The following is a 24030-nucleotide window of genomic DNA, read 5'->3' on the forward strand; positions in this document are numbered from 1 at the left end:
TATCGTGTAATTGCATATTTACGCCGAATAAAGTGCTGTGGGCCCACTAATGGACTCCTGTGTTTGAAGAGACAATATCCCCAAACCCTCTATCCAGCCGGGATACATATTTCTATTCGTGTATGTTGGGATTTTAGAATACCATTGTTAAGATACATTTAGAGCATGCACACACAATAGAAAGGCAGCTACAACTGTGCCTTAACAAAATCAAAATGGAGCCAACGAAAATGGTTTTAAAGTTTCAAACTCCAAAACAAATTGTATTCACTTTTGTCGTAAATACAAACCACACAAGGATCAGACCTATCTTCGATACAGAGTGGGAAGGGATCAGATTACCGTCCTTCACTTGTACAGATCATTGGTTGTCTATGGTGGAGCCTGCAAAAACAACTTAGAAAGATTAGATTCTCTCTACCACACCAGGGGCTGAGGATCTGGGGGTTTTAGGACCTCTCCGGTGGAGACAGTCTATATCACGGAGGCCAACAGATCTTCCCTTAGACAACGCCGCATTAAACTTCCACTGCAGTATATCACTAAAATTACGTTCAAATGAGTCCAATCCAGCATACAATTGTGTTTCAGCCCTCTACATGAAAACCTGTTTCCTAAACTGCCAAGCCTGGTTCCACCACTTGGAATCAGAATTCAATATACACATATCTGCAGCTAAAATCGATCTCAATGCCATTTGCACCTTATAGCCTTCTGTCTTCACTTACCGTGGCAAATGGGTGAGGAAACCACAGGTCGATCTTACCCTCATCAAACTAAAAAAGTCTGAAACAAGTCGCTTTGGTGTTCCAACAGGAATACAACCAGTTCACGTTCAAGTATAACTAACACCCATAGATCCATTTTCTCTAGACGGATCAAAGGCTGATGAAAGCCAGAGTTACCGGAAGTGCTACGGTCATTCGATCCATTTTCACTCACCGAGGGCCAAAGCTATCTTCTAAAGCTTTGACCTACATTAAACAACAGAATCATTCCAAAAACTTCATCGTTTTTACAAATTCATTTATCTTGCCTTCAAGCGCACTTCAAAATGTTACTTCAAGTCACTTACAATCATCCCTACACATTTTAAAACTTTACAACGACATTTCTACTGTGTGTGACATCGTCCTCTGCTGGTTGCCGGGTCACGTCGGCATAGCAGGTAACACAAAAGCCGATGCTGCAGCTAAAGCAGCTCTTGACAAGCCCTTATCTCCTGCTGATCCCTTACGGTGATTTCAAACCCACTATCAAAGTCATACTCGGGACCTGATGCAAAAAGGTGGGGCACTCAGGTAGGAAGAAATAAACTTTATGAATTGAAGCCAACAATTGGATATGCAACCCCAATCACGCCGGAAATCAAATGGGCCAGAATACACCATACTGGCGACAAACCAACCTGACTCACCAAACGGAAATTAGCCGAAGCCGTCACATCATCAAACGCCACCGACCCCAGATCATCAGAGATCAGGTTATTTCTCCCTCGGCATACAATGACCTTATCAACCACCTAACTGATTGTACACTTGTATAAACATGTCCTATCACTCCTGCTATGTACACCCCTATGGGCTTCTAAATGTATCCATTGTCACTGGCATCTACATCTAACTGTACATCTCATTTATTTACTGTATATACTTAATATATATTTTCTTTTTCGCAACTGTGCACAAGTGTCATCAACAAACATAAGAGAAAAGAGATTGCCGATAGAAGAAGAAACTGTAATACCTTGGCTTCTTTCCAACTCCATAAGACTGCATAACTTTTATGTAAATAATACAAATCTGAGGGCTATAAAACACAGCCTTGGCGAGTAACACTTTTAAAAAAGTAAAACTATTTAATACACCCTTGGATGTCCTGATTGAAGCTGATAAAACTATACACAGAAGTTAACAGCATAAGAAATCCGTAGTCTTAATAGAGTGACTTTAGAAGAACATCATACCTTAGAGTATCAAAAGCCTTGGCAATGTCTACAGGGAGACAATAACATCTACCCGTTTTTGCTAATATATTTTTGAATTAAGAACTGCAATGAAAACATCTGATCAATTGTTGAATAATCAGCCGTGAAACCAGCCTGTGACTCACTAATAATATCAAAAAGCCTCATACCATCGTTGAAGGCGATGATTAAGAATAGACATAAACACTATACAAGTAAATCTACAAGAAAAATTGCTTTGTAATTATTAGTATCATCTCTGTAACCAGACTTATGAACAGGACAAAAATAATGCTTTTACCTCAACAAGATGGAAATTTACCACTATCACGAATATGATTAAAAAGCTGAGTAAGATATGATACAATGAGATGACTAGAAGCTTATAAGAATTCAGCAGCAACACCATCTGGCCCTGGAGATTAATTATTAGCAGGATTAATTATCTGAAGTGAAACTTCTTATTGAGTAATAGGATCATAAAGCCCTTCTGATATCTGAAAGACAAGACCCATCTTGATCTGCACCAAGTAAAGACATAAAATGACTAACCCACTGCTGATTCGTTATAGGCTGAATAATACCACTGGAAGAATTACACTTTTTCAAAATCCTCCAAAATAACTCAGAATCCTTACTAGCAACTACCAACTTCTTTGGTTTCCAGAAATAGGCTTCCTTCTTAACTCTGAAAACATGTTTAAAACAATTTCTAAGACACCTGAAAATATCCAGACTTTGATTTACATCTTTAAGAGCTCTAAGAGCCTTGTACTCATCATGTTTTAACTCCTCTATTTCTTGATCCCACCATGGGGGCTGCTCCCTGCTCACTATCACCTTTACACACAGGAGGGTACTTTTTGTTTTGGCTGCAGCATGATGAAGCAACCTTACAAACATCAAGAGTCATTTACACATGTATTCAATAGGTGTAACAAATCAGGAAGAGATTCAGCAAATAAATATGAATCATAACTTTACAAATACCGACATACAAGCATAGATATTCTGAATCACATTATACTTTTCCTACTCTGTAATTATTGTGTGCCAAATCACGATGTATACAAACATTTTCCTTCCTATCACTGGCGTCAACATAAAACCTCCTACCTGATACAGTTACTCACAGTAGGCCTTCCTCTTACTCTGAGTTATGTCATCCTGACATCGAATTTCCAATTAATCGTTGTCGCGAACTATCGCATTACAAAAATACCCGCTAGTAGGCTGGTAGCAGGACAATAGTAACTCCATGCCATAAACTTGCCTGTATGTCAACCTGACGCAAATAGCGTGACTTCTATTGTTAGCTTGCATACACAACCTTAAAACGATTATCTGTCAACAAAATAGTTCATCAAAGGGAGACTGACTGACTGAGTTTGGTTTTACGAAGCTTTTAGCAAGATTCCAGCAACATGACGGCGGGGGACACGAGAAATGGGCTTCACACATTGCACCCATGTGGGGATTCGAACCCGGGTCTTCAGCGTTGCGAGCCAACGCTTAAACCATTAGGCTACCCCGCCGCCCCTATCAAAGGGAGAAGTTACATGGGCATGTGTATGCTCAACTTGTGACAGAGGAATAACTTGTGCTTAAATAAATAGATTCAAGCAATACAATATGAAAATTTGCCCTCCAAACTACCTAAGGTGTTCACGAAACAGCACTTAGTAAATAAAAACGACAAGAAACTTTCCACATTCATAAGAAATATCTGCTCTAAGGAGATTGTGACTATATCCAGTCTAAGTAAACTCAGGCTTAGTATTATTCGTTACACTGTTATACTCAGTATTATTCATTACACTGCTATAACGAATAATACTGAGCCTAAGTTTACTTAGATGGAAACTATATCATGAGCAGATATTTGTTTCAGCACTATTACAGTGTAACACATGTACAAATTCAGAATGTGGCAATGGGCGACACGGTTAACGTGACATTGTCAGTTGTTATTCACTGGTCACGAGGATGACACAGGTAGATGTACCCTCTATGTTTTGTTCTGAGCCCGAAGGATTTGATGATTGCAAACACAGTAAATTGTGTTTACATACATACATGCATACACACATGCACACACACACACACACACACACACACACACACACACACACACACACACACACACACACACACACACACACACACATACATACATACATACATACATACATACATACATACATACATACATACATACATACATACATACATACATACATACAATTTGTATAGCGCCGATATCCAGCTCAGATCAGCTGCTCAAAGGCACTTTGTTTTTCTCTCGTTCACTGGATGTCAATCTCAACGGCACCTCTTATTGTCAATCTCAACTCCCTGGGGTCATACAACTCTTGCAGCCACTAGGCACACAGGGTTTTTGTGGCATTCCCATCCTTACGAGGTACCCATGCACAGCTGGGTGGACTGGGACACATAGTCGCAGTACTTTGTCCCAAGTTTACTGCACGTTGCGGTACCCGCAACTGGGTGTTGCGCGCGTGTTCATGTGGCCACCACCTGTGGTAGTGTCGCGTCCGCTGTCGCCCCGAGGTTAGTTAAAGTACAACACCAGATGTTATCAGTTAACATTGTAAGTTGTTGTTCACTGGTCACGGGATGGGTTGTTCTATGTTTGTTTATGTTCTCTGAGACTGAGAGTACATCACCGTATGGGCCCCGAGGGACTGTTTGAACTGTTTGAAGCACGGGTACCGTATCATAATAAGGTGTACCAGGGTTAAGCAATTAGCCAATACCGACAATCACTACATTTTCAGATGACATAGAATCTAGCAGACGACAAAAAATAGAGTTACCTCCCTTCCACCAATTTGCATTTCGCAAAGCATCATACGTGACTCAATTATTCGAGATAAAGAATAACTAACACGAAGTACCAAATGAATTCTCATAGTTACCAGCGGGTTACATAGAAAATGTGTAAGTAAGTGGGGTACACTGAAAATAATAAAGAGTGCTCAGCCAATCAGAAAACGACGTTTTATATGTGAGGTAAGACAAGAGATATTGTTGAAGTTGTTCAGGAACCGGTGCTAACTAAAAGTGTTACTTATCAATGATGAGTTAATGATCATAAGAAACTTGTGTTTAATAGAATGTTCGGTAAATATATACATATAGACTGCTGTTGAATATTATGTGTTAGCCTACACGTAGATCGAGTCCTTAATTTTGATATCACTTCTCTTGTTTGCTAGCATGGTTCGAAGCCTGTATATCCTCCAACTATGTGGCTTCTCCCGATGCATGACAAAACACCGAGGTCGAGATAAACAGGTCGAAACGAAACAAAGCTTCTACATATATTCGTGCTTCGGGTTATTCCCAGGCGGGGCGTTCGGGTAGCCTTGTAGTTAAAGCGTTCGCTCGTCACGCTGAAGACCCGGGTTCGATTCCCCACATTGGTACAATGTGTGAAGCCCATTCTGGGTGCCCCCCGCCGTGATATTGCTGGAATAGTGCTAAAGGCGGCGTAAAACCATACTCACTCACACACTCTCTATTCACAGGAACGTGGAAAAAGTCCGTCAGTGTTTTTGTCATTTCAAGCATACAGACACGTGATGAGCGAAGGGGCGGGAAAAGATCTTGATGATACGCCATTGAACCTCAGTCATGTGACCTCTCGTCCAAAGGAAAATATGCACGTTTTGTTAACTTCACATTTTAAAAAAGTGTTCTGTTAATAAAACCCGTTAAATATGTTCTGAAGGTGGCAAACTATACTGCTCCTTAGATCCCACTAACATACCAGTCTTCTAGCCAATCCTTTACTTGGTGGCATTTGTTAGCACATACTCTGCTGCATCCACCATCTTTCCTCTTACGTAAATTTCATGATATCGAACTTTAGATATCGGTAGCATCCCTAAAGTTGGTTCCAGGATACTTGAACACAATCAACACAAAATAAGTGTTTGCATATGTATTTCACACATACGATGCATACAAAATTGTTGAAAAGAAAGATTTTCTTACATTCAAATCACTGAAAAATGAAAAATATTTACTGAATCGCATCATATACTAAACAAAATGAATCTATCAAAGTTTGTACAAAATAGGCAGATTTGTAATGGTCATGAATGTATTTTCAAAAACAGTTGTAGTGGCGGCCACATAGATTTCTAACAAAGTTATAATATATAATTCTAACATGTTAAACAAATTTGACTAAAACAATTACTGCAAAGAAGCATGTGTGTGTAGTTTCAGCTTCACTGGTCAGAGGATTAGGGATTGAATGTACATGATTCACAACGAACAAGCAGGAAATGACCTAACCTGACTTTGACTTTCCGGCAGGTACAGTTATAACGCTATTCATCTATTCAGTACTTAAAAGGCCACAGACCTATATTACATTTTACAATGTTAACAACTGAGCAGCAGAAAAGCATGTGCCAAATATTTACAGATTACAAATTTTAAACATATTTTCTAGGGTATAAATTAAATAGATATACATTAACAGGTTCCGTAATTCAGTAGCATTTTCATTCATTTATAATATGGGTCACGATGTGGCTGATATATTGCCGATGTGACTTTGAACCTTAACTCACTCACTCACTCACCCTATCAACAACACCTTCGTAGCTCTACGACAGGCATAAGCCTATGATGAACTATAGAGCTACGGCAGGTCGCAAAGATACGAAATCTTTGTTGGTCGGGACTATGGTCATTTATATTTCATTTGGATGGTTATAATAAAAGATGGTAAATATTCCTTTCTAATGACATGGCCACCACATTGTTATGTCATTGCAATCTACAGCATTACGGGAGTTCCATGGTGGAGAAAACGCTCTTGTCCTGTGTGTATAGGCTACTGTGGAACAAATTTACAGAAACGAGGCGAGAACAAAATATAGTTTACTTAGGGTTTACCCGATGTGCCGTAAACTTGTGTGGAAAAATAGGTCGCGGTGGGGTGGTTAGTAGTTAAAACGTTCGCTTGTCCGGTCGAAGGCCCTGTCTCAATTCCCAAAATGGATGGAATGTGTGAATCCCATTTCTGGTGTCCCCATCGTGACATTGCTGGAATATTGTGGCATAAAACCCAACTCACTCACTCATTCAAGCAGTTTACTGTGAAGAAATAAACATCAGTTGAAATCACATCATGACATGTGACGTCACAGGGAAAGTGCCTGAACACAGTAATGCAATGGAATGTATGCTGAAAACAATACGATAATTGACTTTCCGTAAAACTGAAATAATACCCATATGTCCTGAATGCCCGCAAAATTTAAGAATATATATCATGTAATTTTCATATCGTCTTGATTTCCTAAGCATTTGTAATAATACAATGATCAATGTTATCTACAGACATTGGCGCCACAGTACTTCAAGTAATAACTTTGGCATCAGTAACTTCTACAACGGTCATATGATTGTGTGTGCAATAATCTAATAATCTAGCAAGCGCTATGGTTATATTTCCCACATTAGTGAACAAGGTGTATGTTTTCATTTCAATGAATTTTGTAAATAGCTTCTTTGGTTTAAAATGGTTCTGCCATGGAGTCATGAGACCTGGCGTCCATTCGTCGACCAGTCCACGGTTTCCTTTGACCAACATATTCGGTTTCACTCATAACCATTTTATGATAAGAACTTAAGTTTTGGGTATGTTTTCTCTTTCCTCCTTTCCGCCTCTTCCAAACAAGGCAGCCAATGCTACCCCTGCCCTGTCACAACTTGGCACTCCCTACCTCAGCCACTGCATCAAACAGACCCTGAACCTAAAAAGAAAGGAAAACTATTGATACTTGATTTGTTTTCTACATTTGTAATGTGCTTCCGAAATCCCAGACACCTCTATTATAATCCTACATCAAATGATTCTGAACGTGCTCGCTGTTCTGAAAGGTAATGGTACGACTCCGAGGGTAGTCGTGTGGCATCTCTTCTTTGAGAAAGTGAGTGGATTGCGTTTTCAGCAGTTTTCCAGCAATATCACGCCTGAGAATACCAGAACTGGGGTACACAAGGTGTATCCAAACCAGGACCTAATGAAAAACTTGTTCATCTTGAAAAAGATATTTGCAGATACGTCACCATTGCAAAAAACGATACGCGAACAGAATACATTGTTACAATACCTTCTCGACCTGGGTATCAGAAGTGCAGACTGTTATTCGTTTATATGTAAATTTCATACCTCAACATCCCTTTACAGCAATACTTTCCAGAACAAAATGTATTTTGTTTGGTTGAGCTGATCGCCATGTCCATTTAGTGGAAGAGAAATGAAATGAAACAGTTGGATAAATACAAACCTGATCACTTTCTTCTTTGCCATACCGGCACCATGTAGCAAAGTGTTCGCAGTTGTTAAAGAGGATGTTATATCCAACTTCTCCAAGTCTGGATAATGCTCTTTGTACTATCTCAGATGGCTTGAAGTGTCTGGAAACAACAGAACAACAATATGATCAATTTGAACAACTTTATATAAACCATTCTCCAGGATTTGAAAATCCGGTTTATCTGGTCAAGAATCAATTATACTCATGTCACACCTTCTTACAGCGGGAAATGAAATGAGTTCTACATTGAAAAACAGTAGAGAATGAATGAAGAGTATCCGGCCGTCGAACCATCCGTGCCCTCACTGAACAAGTGAGCTCGTCACCGTGTATTGATCCGATCCATCGTAATATATTGGCCCTAGAACAATGAAATCGTAACATTCTTGTATGAAAAGGTCTCTTACTTGTCTGCAACAATTATCATGTCTCCTTCTTTCCTGAAAATTAATCGCTTAATTTCAAACATAAGTTTTATTTATACGAAATGTATAACCGTCACAGATATATACAGACAACAAAATAGTTACATATGTTAATTAAATTCTGAAACTATGAAAATGACACAATCAACAACTCCTACTCATTGCTTGCACGAAGTCAGCCTATGGTGTCAAGAGGCCACGCCCCCTTATACTTTCTGCTATTCAACATGCTGAATGTGTTTTATTTCTCTTCTATTTTATACTATGTTACCGTACATATTCGATGCGTTGCAGACACGCAAGAGACCTTTTGATACATGAATGTTTCGCTTTCATTGTCCTATGAACAATATATTACGTTGGACCGATAGTCGATGACGTAACAAACGGTGACGTCAAGAGGTCACGTCTTTGTGTGACGGTCACGCCCTCCTAACGTCACAGGTGCAATGAGGTTATGGATGGCTCGATGGTTGGATACTCCTAGTTATTCTCTGCTAACAACAAACAAAACTTACTTTAATTTCTCGTCCTTTGAGTTGTTTTTGCACACTTCGTTCAATCCAACAACGTCCCAAAACGCATCTTTGCGAATAATTCCATTGTCAAACTGTGCTCCACTTATACTGACTGAGGTAAATAGACCACTTTGCGTTGGACCATCGACTCCAGACAAGTGCACGACTTCCTTGTTACCTAAACAGGATATGACAAATATCTTAATAGTAATTATTACCAGACCAATATTGTCAGAAATAACGGAATTACCGATAAACAACCTCTTTATTAACTTCATGATATGATATACTGTTAATGGTATCTACAGGTTAAAGTGATATCTACTTGTTTAAATATTTAAGCACTTCGGAGATTGAATGTTTACACCTTGACACATGAGTTTGAGACTCGCAAATCGTGGACATTGTTTCTCTGTTACTCGACGGCATATTTCCTACATTATGACGACTTTCGGTTAACAATCGAGTCTGGAAATCAGCATCCAGCCAGTGATTGGCATTATGATGATGTACTAACCAAGACAGCACGGATTATAGCCCGATTCCGTTAGTCGCCTCTTAAGACAAGCATGGGTTGCTGATGATCAATTATAACTCGGATCTGCACAGGTAGGATATATGCATCGTGATATCCATTCAATGACGGAATAGTAAAAGTACTGTTGGAAATAGAAAAAAAACTGTTTTTAGGCTGTTACTCTGTATCCCTAAAATTTACACAATTGCAAATACCATATATCGAAATAACCCACTTCGGCCTAACTGGGCGTTCAGTGGGATGAGTAATACGATATCCAAAAAAGCACGTTTACTCGTAAAATCGGGCAAAACTTAGAAAAAATACGAATAGCCGCTGTAAACAATAGATCAGACTATAGATGGCAATTAGGTCGCTCAGGTTGGTATGACGTCGGACAGTCGACTCACCTGGCATGAAATGCACGTGCTGCCTACATGCATAAGGGGTCATCTCAAAGATATTTTGTGCTTTTTCATGTGTGTTGACTGTGCCTCATCTATTGATAAACATCTTACGTGTCCTTCTTTCATGAAGTTTATGTTGAAATATGTAAAAGCGTATGATACCCGAAAACCATCTAAACGCATCGTAGTACATTGGTGGCATGTCCACCCGAAGATCGACATGGATGGATATTTTTTGTAAATTGTTATGACGTGCCATGTACCTCCCCAGTATAATTGCCCTAAAGGATTATCTTATCTTAACTGATATCTCTATCTCCCAGCCCGACTCCAGGTTTTGCTTTTGAGACCATCCCTCCTATCTGTTTCTTTTTATAGTGACAGTGAGACTCCATGGTAGCTACATCCTTGATAGTTTCACAATAAAAGTTATTATTTCTTTACGTCAGCTATCGTCTATAATGAATCTACGCCTAATTTCAAATTGGCAATTTAAAAAGTGTCTTTTGTAATACAATATCGCCGCACACTAATTTGCATAAAGCCATGGTCTGTTCCAAATAAGCCATTTTGAACTTTGAAACTTTGAACTTTGAAAAACTGCATTGCTCATTTCTGCACTAATTTCCCCTCAGTAAAGTCCTTTTTCTCCGTTTCCTATATCTCTACCACTGAGACTGTAGTTAGGCCGAACTTAGTTTCACAGATATTTCAAACTTTCACATATCAACTACATAAATTGTAGAGATAAATGAGAAAATACAGGGTTTTTCTTTTCCGACAGTACTATAGATTCGCATCTTCAATTTTGCAGATCTCAAAACGCCAGTCATGTTTTGTTGTGAATCCCTATACTTATTTTGAACACTAACAATTCCATGGATGAATGCTCATGATTTCAATCACTGGATTATCTGAGCCAGCCGTAGGTACTTACAGACCGCTGTCATATACCTCGAATATTGCTGACACAGCATTCAACATTCAACAAGAAATAAACACAAGATTTTGCATTAACATTTTGTTGCACTACACTTACCGACGTACACAGCCCAGTGACTGAACACTCCTCGCTTAAACTGCAACATGCCACCTGGTTCCAAGTTGTCAAGTACTGTCTGGTTGTGTTGTTGTAGTTGTTGTAGGGTCGTCATTTTTCTTGTCTCCAAACATATATTTTTCTGAAACCCCAAAGGAAAATGCAGAATAATATTCTTCTCACACTAGCATGCAAATTTAAAGAAACAATCGAGGAGTCCCACAACCAACGACAAGAAAATGAATTTGTCCATTAAGATCACTTTGGGAACATTACAGTGTCACGTAACAAAAAAAGCGAAACTGCAACTGATTTGATTATATTGCTGAGTAAGACTGCGGCCATCAACGCATTTCCTATGTCGTACGATCTCGAACGGAAATGTCATTTCCAAATACCTGTGTTTAAGTGTAGGTGACTGAAAATACATTTCTATGTGTGTCAACTAGTCATCATCATTAGGCTCATAGAGACTGATAACACGTTTTCTTGGGAGGAAATTGGAACGTTGGAAAAATGTTTTACAGATATATTCTAGGGACATGAATATAAGCTTCAAAATCGTAAACATGCAGTGCATCACATTTCCCAAGGGACATATGCCCCTGAGGTATCACCTTACTGCAATTCACTGCAGAGCTAAATGTTGCATCGTGCTGTGATACTGTCGTAATGTAGCATCGTACTGTAATAGTGTTGCAATGTTGCATCGTGCTGTAATAGTGTTGTAATATTGCATCGTGCTGTAACAGTGTTGTAATGTTGCATCGTGCAATAATACTGTTGTAATGTTGCATCGTGCAATAATACTGTTGTAATATTTCATCGTACTGTAATAGTGATGTAATGTTGAATCGTGCTGTAACAGTGTTGAAATGTTGCATCGTGCTGTAATAGTGTTGTAATGTGGCATTGTTCTGTAATTGTGTTGTAATGTTGCATCGTGCTGTAAAAGTGTTGTAATGTCGCATCGTACTGTAATAGTAGTATATTTTTGTTTCCCGCTGTCATTCCCTTAGTTTGTTACGTACAACGAAACACCCGAGGGTGGGTTTGATATTTAGCATTCCAAGACGCGAATTTCCCAGGAATCCTAACCAGCTTTTCTTATTGTGACACAGGTTGCAACAAGTCCATATAAACCCAATGATGACCCGACCTATTTTAAGTATCTTGTTGAACGTCTGATTACAGCAACATCACTGCAATTTGACTACACACACCCTGAAGCGGACAATCCTGTGATTGTTCTTGAGCGCTTTGTTCTACGTCCGCGTTTAAGGCTACACACAACCAAACAAACAGCCGAGACATGAAGGCGCCTTAATCAAAAAATATGTGTTGGACATACAACCAAAAATCTCAACCGTTTTTTAACAACACTATTATAAGTAATGTCAAGATGTTAACGGACATCCCAGACCATGCTGCTCGTGGTCGTTACAGGCAACAGTGGTGGTTACAGGCAACAGATTTAAAAATATATTCTGTAACATTTTAGAGCAAGTAAACTGATAGCAAATGCATGACATGCACAGGGGCAATTGTTTGACACTCTGTAAAATTTGAGAGCAATAAAGTGTCGTAGTGTTGTTAAGTCAGTCGCCATGACGTCGCAGGGTTGTTATGTCTGTCATCAAGATGTCATAGTGTTGATGTGTCGATCATGATGACGTCATAGTGTTGTTATGTCGGTCGTCATGATGTCATAGTGTTGTTGTGCTGATCATCATGACGTCATAGTGTTGTTATGTCGGGCGTCATGATGTCATAGTGTTGTTATGTTGGTCACCATGATGTCATAGTGTTATTATGTCGGTCATTATGACGTCATAGTGTTGTTATGTCGTCATTATGATGTCATAGTGTTGTTATGTCGGTCGTCATGATGTCATAGTGTTGTGCTGGTCATCATGACGTCATAGTGTTGCTATGTCGGTCGTCATGATGTCATAGTGTTGTTATGTTGGTTATCATGATGTCATAGAGTTATTATGTCGGTCATCATGACGTCATAGTGTTGTTATGTCGTCATTACGATGTCATGGTGTTGTTATGTCGGTCATCATGACGTCATAGTGTTGTTATGTTGGTCATCATGACGTCATAGTGTTGTTATGTCGGTCGTGACGTCATAGGGTTGTTATGTCGGTCGTCATGATGTCATAGTGGTGTTATGTCGGTCATCATGACGTTATGGTGTTCTAATGTCGGTCATCATGACGCCATAGTGTTGTTATGTCGGTCGTCGTTACGTCATAGTGTTGTTATGTCGGTCATCAGGACGTTATGGTCTTGTTATGTTGGTCACCATGACGTCATGGTGTTGTAATGTCAGTCGTCATGACGTCATATTGAAGATATGTCAGTCGTCATGATGTCGTAGTGTTGTTTAGTCAGTCGTCATGATGGTGTTACTACGTGTTTTGTTGTCGGAAATACACTCAGATATTTAAGCGATAGCAAATAACACCTCGGCGCAAGGCTGATAACGATAGCGATCAGATTCATTTAACTGATTAACCGAGGGGCGAGTTGGTATTTGACGTATACGCCGAGGTTAAAGACTGCACACGTTTAATAAAAAAACGTTTATTGCATCTACACGCAGTCTCTTAAAATGTTAGATTCAAACCTGATCATTTACAACAGTACGTAAATATATTCATAAGGTGTGTTTATGTGAATTTCAGTACAATGGAACTCATCTTTTTCTATTTCAGATTGAGGTGTGGAGGTGTGTGAACCAGTTGACCATTGTCCAGTCCTTTAATATTTTTCTTTTTTCTTATTTCACAGAGTAGAGGACAGACAGAACCAAATAATGATCACGATGAGCAGCACGGGCTGGACAAAGAAGTATTCAAGGGTGTCCTCCCATTTGTTAGACAGACAGTGTTAGACAGCCTAAAACAACACACTTTTCAGCTGAATGCACAGCTAAGTAATTACCTGTTACCGGAGATAGATAATGGAATAAACTATATAATATGCAGAATGATAAAATATCATAAGATAATCATTTTAATGATTTAGCGATGATGTCAATGAGACTTTAAAACAATTATTATATGTATAAAATTGATAAGTAAATCATCATTGAAAACATATTTTAATCACATTAATGAAGTCATAAATAACACATGAGTATTTTATAGTTTATCATCACAGGAAAAACATCACAGCCCTTGATGATGGCATCAGGAAATTCTCAATCATCGGCTCGGATGGCAGCTACCTCAAAGTCAGTTTCTCTTCTTGTTGGGCCCAGTGGGGACGGTTCAAGTTCTCCAACACCTTTCCCTTGAGGAGATGAAACATTCTTGTGCACTTTGTGGCTTGTCGATCAGGTAACATGACATGAACAAGGGGATAAGACACAGAACCAGCTCAGACACGGCTGATGTAGACTTGATTCCACATCTCTGGCCAGGCAGGTAATGTCCCATCAATGTAGAGAATCTCAGCACCTTGCAGGGCTTGTAACTGTTTGAGGCTGAAGAAGGCGAGCAGCCTGTCATCGTCACCATCTGAGTGAGGAAGAAAAGGGCGGCCATTTGTTGTCTCTGTCCATCTTCTTTTCAGTCCTACTTCAGAACGTGACTGGGGAAGTGCTGGTCGTGTCGTACGCCGATGTCTGTACAGGGAACTATAAATGCCTGAGACGGACGGAAACACAGGAATCTGGTCTTCATTTTCTTCATCTAACTCCTCGTCATAAATGATATGCATCTGCATGGTCTCGTCTCTTGCTCTTTTTCTCACTGAACTCCGAAACTTGACTTTGCCCGTGTCTACTGCAGGATGGCTGTGCTCAGTCTGATTCTTCAGATAGTGACTGAACTGACTGAATTTGGTTTTACGCCGCTTTTAGCATTATTTCAGCAACATCACGGCGAGGGACACCAGAAATGGGCTTCACACATTGTACCCATGTGGGGATTCGAACCCGGGTTTTCGACGTGAGGATCTTCAGATAGTGGGGCGGTGGGGTAGCCTAATGGTTAAAGCGTTGGCTCGTCACGCCAAAGACCCGGGTTCGAATCACCACATGGGTGTAATGTGTGAAGCCCATTTCTGGTGTCCCCCACCGTGATGTTGCTGGAATATTGCTAAAAGCGGCGTAAAACCAAACTCAGTCAGTCAGTCAGTCTTCAGGTAGTCTCCAGCAGTGGTACATCTGCCAGTGCAGATCTTGACAACACATCTCAAGTGAGTTTTGTCTGTCTAATTCTGTTTCTGCCTCCTAGATAGCCATCCAGAAGGATTTGTTAAGTCCCTCTCTGCGATATGACATATTCCACTTTGTGTAACCCAATTATGCTGATTTGTCATCAAGGTGTATGCTGAATTATTTAATACCTACCTTCTAGTTGTGACAATGTACTCTTTAATACTTCCAAGCCAAATCACGAAATATACCATCACTTACCTTTCTCGCCTTTGAGTTCCTATTACACCCACATATCAACTGCAGCTCGTGACTATTGAGTTATCTCTGTTCGTAGCGTTAGGTCATCACAATATCAAATTTCCGAGAAACCACTGTGATGGACCGAACTATTGAACGTTTTTCGAACTATTGAGTGTTGCGTCCTACAGCCCGGTTAAAGATTACGCACAATCAACAAGCCACCATGACATATTTGCCTTTTAAAGGTAAATATGTTTTGGAACATATATCCCAGAATCCCCATGGCGTCATAACAAGAGTACAGTATGAAATTAAAAGAAACTGACGAATCCTATGCTAAGTTGCATCTAGTCTTTGTTAGTGGAAACAGACAACAGTCCTCTGTAACACTGTCACAGAGAGTTAACTGATAACGAGTGCATGACGTACACTGGGGCGATGTAATCATTCTGTGTGAGGTTGCAGGGCAACAAGAAGTTAACAGTTACGGATTAATTCTGTTGTTGCACAATTCTATTGTTGCGGGCATATGGGTTAACGGGTGCCTCATTGAAAAGTCTTATATTATGTAAACTTCACATTCGAACTTTCCATATGATTGGGGTATTTCGCGAAATGTGATCTGGAATACAAAATATATGTCCACTAACATTCTACCAAAAAGCCAATCAGTCTTTTACATTAATTACATTTCCTGGTACTTTGAGTCGTTGTCGCCTCGTTTACGTACACGCTCCTATGTCTTTCAAACGTGTGAAAGAGAAGATATTCAAATTATAATTAATTTCTCTCAAGCTGGTGGGGCGGTGGGGTAGCTCGTCACGCCGAAGACCCGGGTTCGAATCCCCACATGGGTACAATGTGTGAAGCCCATTTCTGGTGTCCCCCGCCGTGATGTTGCTGGAATATTGCTAAAAGCGGCGTAAAACCAAACTCAGTCAGTCAGTCTCTGGTTCAAGAGTACATGAACACAATCAACACCTACAAGATGTATAAACGTTTATTACATCTAGACATGGTACACAAAATAATAACCGTGATATGTTGAAAGGAAAACACGTTTAAAACAAGATTTACTTAAATATTTAAAACACTGATTTTATGCGATTTGTACATGTTTACCTCCTACACTTATAATCTAAGAAAATGACATCGATGATCCCTAAACTAACTGCAGCTGTAGCTAAATGGTATGTATAAATATGTTTACGGAGACTTACACAGACAAACAGTTTCTGCCGAATATACTGTTCACTATGGAATCCGAGAAGGGACAATGTCGTGTTGTCGCATTGTTGCGTTATCGCGTCATACCCTCTCAAAAACAAGCAAAATGAGGCAAAATTTACCAAAGCGTGACAATGCGACAACGCGACAATGTCCCTCCAGGATCCCAGCATTTCCAAACTCTATAAACCTGCACGATATATGATGTCATCACAATGAGAAACAATACATGCTGAACTCAAAGTTCGGCTCCTTCCTCTGACAATTGCAGGCCAAATGTATCAATGTCCCTATTGAGATACCTAGAGAATATGGTCAAATACGGTCAAACGAGTAGTGGGTCCTTACGTATTTGTGGTAAATTATGGCGTAATCGAAGCTTTCTGACAACCCAGAGAAACCCATCTAACACCATGGCTATCAGATGTCTAGTAATCAGATCGATGAGCCTGAAACTAAATGAAAACATGTGATTTGTTTTCTACAATACTTCCATCTAAAAAGATTCTTGGAAACAAAACAAACTTATTAAATCATGTCTTTGGCAAAATGAAACATGCATATTATTGAAAATGCTAGCTGTTCTGAAAACTAGTGTACGTGATACGAGGCCAAGCATGATGTTTGTCCCTAGCCTTAATAAAGAACTCGTATGTCCTGAACTGGCTACCTGCAAATGAGACAAATAATCGTCGTCTAGTGTAATGTAAACGTAATAAAACTTTTGACCTGCTTGTCAAACTACTGTGCTTGGTTGACGGGAAATGACTTCGGCAAAGGAACTGATTGATAACTGCAAACCTGATCACTTTCTGTGCCATACCGGCACCTTCAGTTCTTAAGAGTACTTTATACCTAACTTCTCCAACTTTGGATTATGCTCTTTTCACTATCCTATAATGTTCATATGGTCTGGAGGGAAGTGGTTAAAGCGTTGGCTCGTCAAGACCCGGGTTCGAATCCCCACATGGGTACAATGAGTAAAGCCCATTTCTGGTGTCTCCCGCCGTGAAATTGTTGGAATATTGCTAAAAGGCAGCGTTAAACCAAACTCAGTCAGTCATATGGTCTCGAAACAACAGAACAACAAGATGATCATTTGGATTTCAAATGGTATCAATGGAGAAGATAAAAAGGCATGAACAACTGGATATGAACCATTGTCCAGGATTTCAAAATGAAGCGTTCTCTTAGGGTCGTTGTTGGGAGTAACTTTCACTTCCGACAGTAACAATTATTGGTTTCTCTGGTCGAGAATCAATTATCTAGGTGTGACACCGTCCTACAACTGGAACAAACAATGACTGCTGAATTGAACAACAAACAGACTTTACTTTACGTTTGTGTCCTTTGAGTTGTATTTGTAGGCTTTGCTGTCTCCAGCGACTGACCAAAAATTATCTTTGCGGACGATGCAATTATCAGACTTAACTCCAGATATTGTGACTGGGTGCTTCAGGTCACTTCCATCTGAACCATCGGCTCCAGACAAGCACGATTTCCTTCGTTACCTTAATAACACACGAGAAATATGTATATATATATTATTATAAGATACGTAATGAAATTTTGTCAGAAATAACCGAATGCTCGATATACAGCATCTTTATTAATTTCTTGATATGATTTGTCGTTAAAGTACTGGTGTTCATGAATTCATCTTTTAGTAAAGGTATCTGCATGTAAATATAGGATCTACATTGTTTAAACTTTTATTGTGTCCCAGAGATTGAATATTTACACCTGGACAGATAGGGTTCTAAAACTCACAAATCGTGGAGCTATGGGTTCTCTGTTGTTCAAAGGCATATTTCCTACTTTATGACGGGTTTATGTAAACAATCGAGTCGGGACCAGACCATCCAGTGATTGGCATTATGAGGATGTATTAACCAAGTCAGCAGCCATGACCACCCGATCCCGTTAGTCGCCTCTTAAGGCAAGCATGGGTTGCAGAAGATCAGTTCTTACCCTGATCTTCACAGGTAGGACATATGTATTGTGATATCCATTCAATGACGAAATACTAGATTAGCATCTTCATTGTGCAGACTTCAAAACGTCAGGCATGGTGTAATGTAAATCTATGTTCTTATTTTGAATACAAGCAATTCCATGGATCGATGCTCATGGATTGTCTGAGCAAGCCGTAGTTATTTACAGACCACTGAAATATACCCCGAATATTGCTGACACAGCATTCAACAAGAAACAAGCTGAATAACAGAAGAGTTTACATTAATATTTTGTCACACTACACTTACCAACATACACAGCCCACTGACTGTACGCTCCTCGCTTAAATTCCAACATGTCACCTAGTTCCAAGTTGTCAAGTACTGTCTGGTTGTGCCTCTGTAGTTCAAGGGACGCCATTTGTATTACTCTTTATCTATTCCTTTTCGTGAACCGTGTCTCCAGTTACTTATTTTTCTGAAACGCCAAGAAAAAGTGCAGAATATTATTCTTCACACACTAGCATGCAAACACAACGTTATAATCGAGGGGCCACACAATCAATCATTAGAAGATGAACTTGCCCATTGCCATAAAAGAGACATTACAAGGTCAAATCACAAAAAAGGCGAAAACGCAACTAATTTCAGTATAAATATTGCTAATATCACATAAATACCCAGCTTGACTTTGTCAGTTTCAACATATTTCCTTTGCCTTACACCCATACAGTCTGGTTCCATTTCCAAACGCTGATGTTTAAGTGAAGGTAAATGAAAATACATTTCTATGTAGCAGAACCAGTCATCATCACGTTAGGCACACCATGCATAACATTTACTGAGTGAGTGAGTGAGTTCAGTTTTACGCCGCACTCAGCGATATTCCAACTATATGGCGGAGGTCTGTAAATAATAGTCTGGACCAGACAATCGAATGTGATGAATGTATCAACATCGATCTGCGCAATTGGGAACCGATGACATATGTCAACCAAGTCAGCGAGCCTGACCACCCGATCCCGTTAGTCGCCCAGTAACAAGGACGGGTTACTGAAGTCACATTCTAACCCGGACCTTCACAGGTAACGTTTACTGAGGGACATACACTATAGGTATTACCTTACTACGATTCACTGAACAGCTTAATTCTATTAACACTAATGACCACAACGTATGCATGAATACATATGAAAAGATGTATTAGATACATCTGTGCCGAGACCATTTATCTGTATAAATACACCACGACTGAGAATAAAGTTATGAACCTTTTGATAAGAAGGGTCGAGTTTCTCACGGTGTCTTGACACTTGTAAGTAACAGTCATCGAAGCAGTGATTTCCTATTGTATGATTTCCCGGATATATTACTCAATGTACGTGAACTTGTGAACTAGCATGCTTGCACCCGGAATATTTATGACGTGAATCTCTTTTTGTACATGTTGTCACTCGAGCATGTCTTATCAAGTCTAAACTGAAAGTGAAAGACATTGTGTTTGCATTGGTCTATTGTCACAATAGTGTGTGTAGCCCGTATTGAAAACAGCTGAACTGTGTTCGAATATTCTGTTAAACAAACAATGTTTGAACTGTATCATACATTCTTCTGTATTTTTGATTAAGCGAGTGAGTTTAATTTTACGCCGCTTTGATATTTTCCATCAATATCACGGCGGGGTACCATTATCAAAACTTGTGGATTGATCAAACCAGCCTGCGACCCCTGTTTTTTGAAGGCTTACATTTAGGGCTGCATCGATTCACCCAGCCCTCGATTCGATTTTCGATATTGGGCCATCGATTCGATCATTTTCGATTCGATTCTCCATACAAGTAAAAACATCCGATTTCTTTGGACTCTCAGAGTTCAAGTGAGTCTGCTTGTTTAGCGTGAAATCCATCGTCAACTTGGCGATGTCTATTAACAATTCTCCAAAACAATTAGTCCGGCGTCAACCAATCACGTTTCGCCTTATTACAGCGCTCGAATCTGCTTGAGTTAGAATAAAAAAATACGTTCTGACTGTGTGGAAATAATTTTGATACGTATTCAAATATCGAATCAAATCGAAATAGTAATAATTGTTATCGAAAATAGAAACTAAAGTGTCAGATTCGATTTTCGATGAACCGAACCGAATCGTTGCAATCACACTTACATTCCACATTAACACAGATGTCATCGTTTCCCAATTGCGTAGATCGATGCTCATGCTGTTGATAACCGGATTGTCTGGTCCTGATAATTTACAGACCGTCGCCATACAGCTGGAATATTGCTGAGTGCGGTGCTAAATAACAAACACCTCTTATTACACAGTGAGAATTCTCAAATCAATATTAAAGTCACTCACAACCCATTTGCAGCAGTTGTGGTGTTGATAATGTTATCTGTCTCCCTGAGATGTGCCGATCTTTGTTATATTTCCCACGGCCCCACGACAAGATGGGGAATCCCCGTGGTTTTGCCCAACTAAGGCTAAAAAATAGACACACCGCGTCCACACCTGAGAATTACGAGGTAGCCACAATATTCATTCGGTGTCATAAGCGATATCCTACACAAAATTATAAAACATTATTACACACGTGTTTTGAATATCGTTTTGAGATAATTGTCGTTATTTGAAGCAATTGTTGTGTAACCAGTTGAAAGCTATCCAATAATGCCGGAACCTTTTATTGCCACCTCAATATTTTAACTTATAACTCCATTCGAACAGTTTTACCAAAACTTTTAACCAAACGAAGCATTAGAGTTGTTCTGGGGATTTATAATGTGTGTTTTTTTCAGGTGAATATGCTTACTTGTTTATTTCCATCAAAAAAGTAGTCGTGACAGAGTTATCTCCCTTTCGCTTTGTTCACATCCATCGTCAGCTGGATTTGTCATAACGGATCACGCTGTTTTTCCGTCCTGAGTGTAATAAATGTAGCATATTGATCTAATAATGACCTAATATTGATCTAATAATTGGTCTACCTAATAATTGTCGCCAATATGCTACAATATATAGATCACAAAACTCGTGGATGTGTAATATGAAAATATTCCAACGAGATATTATTAAAGGTTTTAATTTATTCACAAGCGAAAGCGACACGCTGTTAACAATATCTCATTGGAATATTTTCCATATTCAACACCCACTCGTTTTCTAATCTATATGTACACCCACATTTTTGGTAGTAATTAGTTTATTGTGCCATACACACAACATTGACATGAAGACTGAGCATGATGAGTGAGTGAGTGAGTTTAATTTTACGCCGCTTTTAGCAATATTCCAGCAATATCATAGCAAGGTACACCTGAAATGGGCTTCACACACTGAAACCCATGTGGGAAATCGAACCCGGGTCTTCGGCGCACAAGGCAACCCCACAGTCCTGTGACCGACGTGAAAAGACGCCAGTGAAAGAGGCGAATAACGAGATAAGGTGGTCAGGTTCGCTGACTTGGTTGGCACATGTCATCGTATCCCAATTACGAAGATCGATGCTCATATTTTTTATCTCTCGATAGTCTGGTCCAGACTTGATGATTTACATACAGCTGCATATATTGCTGAGTGCCCAGTTAAACAACATCAACCAAACAAACAACTGTTATTTAACATGAATAACAGCTAATAATTTGTATATATAGTGATTTTTATTTGTTGTCTGTTTCTTTGCTGTTTAACACTGATTAATATAAACAGCTCGATTCAATCGGTCTGTCAAAAAATTGAGTCTGGATCAGACAATCCAGTGACCGATATCATGAGAATTGATCTGTGCAAATGAAATACAGTATAAATAAAGACATATAGCATAAGCAATCGATGATGTTTGTCGCCTCTTATGACAAACTTTGTTTTCTGAATACCAATTCTTGATCTTCACGAGTTGTTCTGGTAGTGACAGATACCAGATAATCCAGTGATCAACATCATGAGCATCAGTCTACGCAATTGGGATACGATGGCATGTGTCCACATCACATCCGGAGTGCAGCGTTAAACAACAAACGAACAGTGACAAATGAAATAACAAAATAAGAGTATCCTTGTATTAATCCTTTAACATCAAACTGAACTTTTACATCTAAGTAAAATTGTTTCAACAGCATTATGATCTGTGTCTGAATGATCAATAGCACATTTTCCCAGGTACATAAATGATACATATATATATATATATATATATATATATATATATATATATATAAAGCAAATATTGCGCCCTCAACTGATGAAGCCAGAAATTACTTGTTTTGAACATGGTGATGACAGTAGTCACGGAATTGCTGATATGGAATCCTTCGAAAGGCTGAATGAACAGGAGCATGACTCAGGCATGAATATTAGGCTTGTCACGGAATGGTACGAATTGGTGAGGAATGTTGTGGAATGCAGCAAACCTCTCTGTTGTCAGATATGGTGCATTCGTCTGATCAATCCATGATCGATGTATTCTGTTTCACTCGCAACTGTGTTATGGTGGAAATTGATGACATCAATATTCTGACTTCTTTTCTCTTTCTTTCTTTCCATCACTTCCAAGCCAGACAGCCAATCCCACCACCGCAGCGGCCCCACCAACCGCTAGTGCAGTGAACAGACCATCAGCCTAAAAGAAACGAAAATAGTGATGTGTGATTTACTTTCTACAGCAACAATGCGTAGCCAAAACTTCGGACAAAACTACTTTAATCCTACGGTTTTGCAAGAAGAAACAATATCAAATATTTCTAAACATGCTAGTAATGTGTTACGTGGTCTTACGAGTAATTGCTTATCCCATTCTTCTAATGATGAGTGAATGAATTTTACGCCGCTTTTAGCAATATCACAGCAATATCACAGCAATGGACACCAGAAATGGGCTTCACACATTTTACCCATGTGAGGAATCAATCCCGGGGATTCAGTGTGATAAGCGAATGTGGCGTCCACTAGGCTACCCCACATCCCTCTTAATGGAGAACTTGTACGTCCTGAGTAAGATGTGTAGGTTCTACACCTCAACAATGACTTTAGAGTGAGTGAGTGAATTAAAATTTAAAGCCACATCGGCAATATTTCAGCCATATCGTGACTAAAACTAGGTCTAAATTCATAATACATACATATAATATCTAAAACTCTGTCAACGAAGGACAGTAAAATTACTAGTTTATCACAAAATGAATTAAAACTAGCTAGTAT

General features: G+C 39.3%; 1 protein-coding gene and 1 long non-coding RNA gene across 6 annotated transcripts in view; one reads left to right on the forward strand and one right to left on the reverse strand.

The window, feature by feature from the left end:
• Window positions 1-3883: 3883 nt before the first annotated feature.
• Window positions 3884-5714, forward strand: LOC124290841. The gene is made up of 2 exons (XR_006902052.1): window positions 3884-3925; window positions 5518-5714. It is a non-coding gene; the product is annotated as an uncharacterized LOC124290841 (long non-coding RNA).
• Window positions 5715-7653: 1939 nt separating this feature from the next.
• Window positions 7654-24030, reverse strand: part of LOC124290866 (phospholipase A and acyltransferase 3-like) — a 34562-nt gene continuing 18185 nt past the window's right edge. For 3 of the 5 annotated variants that reach the window (XR_006902065.1, XR_006902064.1, XM_046727714.1), the window contains exon 5: window positions 22475-23452. Coding sequence is in view for 1 of the 5 variants with exons in the window: in XM_046727713.1 (XP_046583669.1) it covers window positions 7714-7764; window positions 8302-8431; window positions 9275-9452; window positions 19143-19254 (471 nt within the window). In the remaining 4 variants the exon portion in view is untranslated. Of the gene's footprint in view, window positions 7765-8301; window positions 8432-9274; window positions 9453-18190; window positions 18390-19142; window positions 19312-20997; window positions 23453-24030 lie in introns of those variants that run through there. The other 2 variants (XM_046727713.1, XR_006902066.1) reach the window with 2 other exon arrangements.

This window comes from Haliotis rubra, unplaced genomic scaffold (assembly GCF_003918875.1).
Source record: "Haliotis rubra isolate DU_JTF1 unplaced genomic scaffold, ASM391887v1 Scf476, whole genome shotgun sequence".
Lineage (NCBI taxonomy): Eukaryota > Metazoa > Mollusca > Gastropoda > Lepetellida > Haliotidae > Haliotis > Haliotis rubra.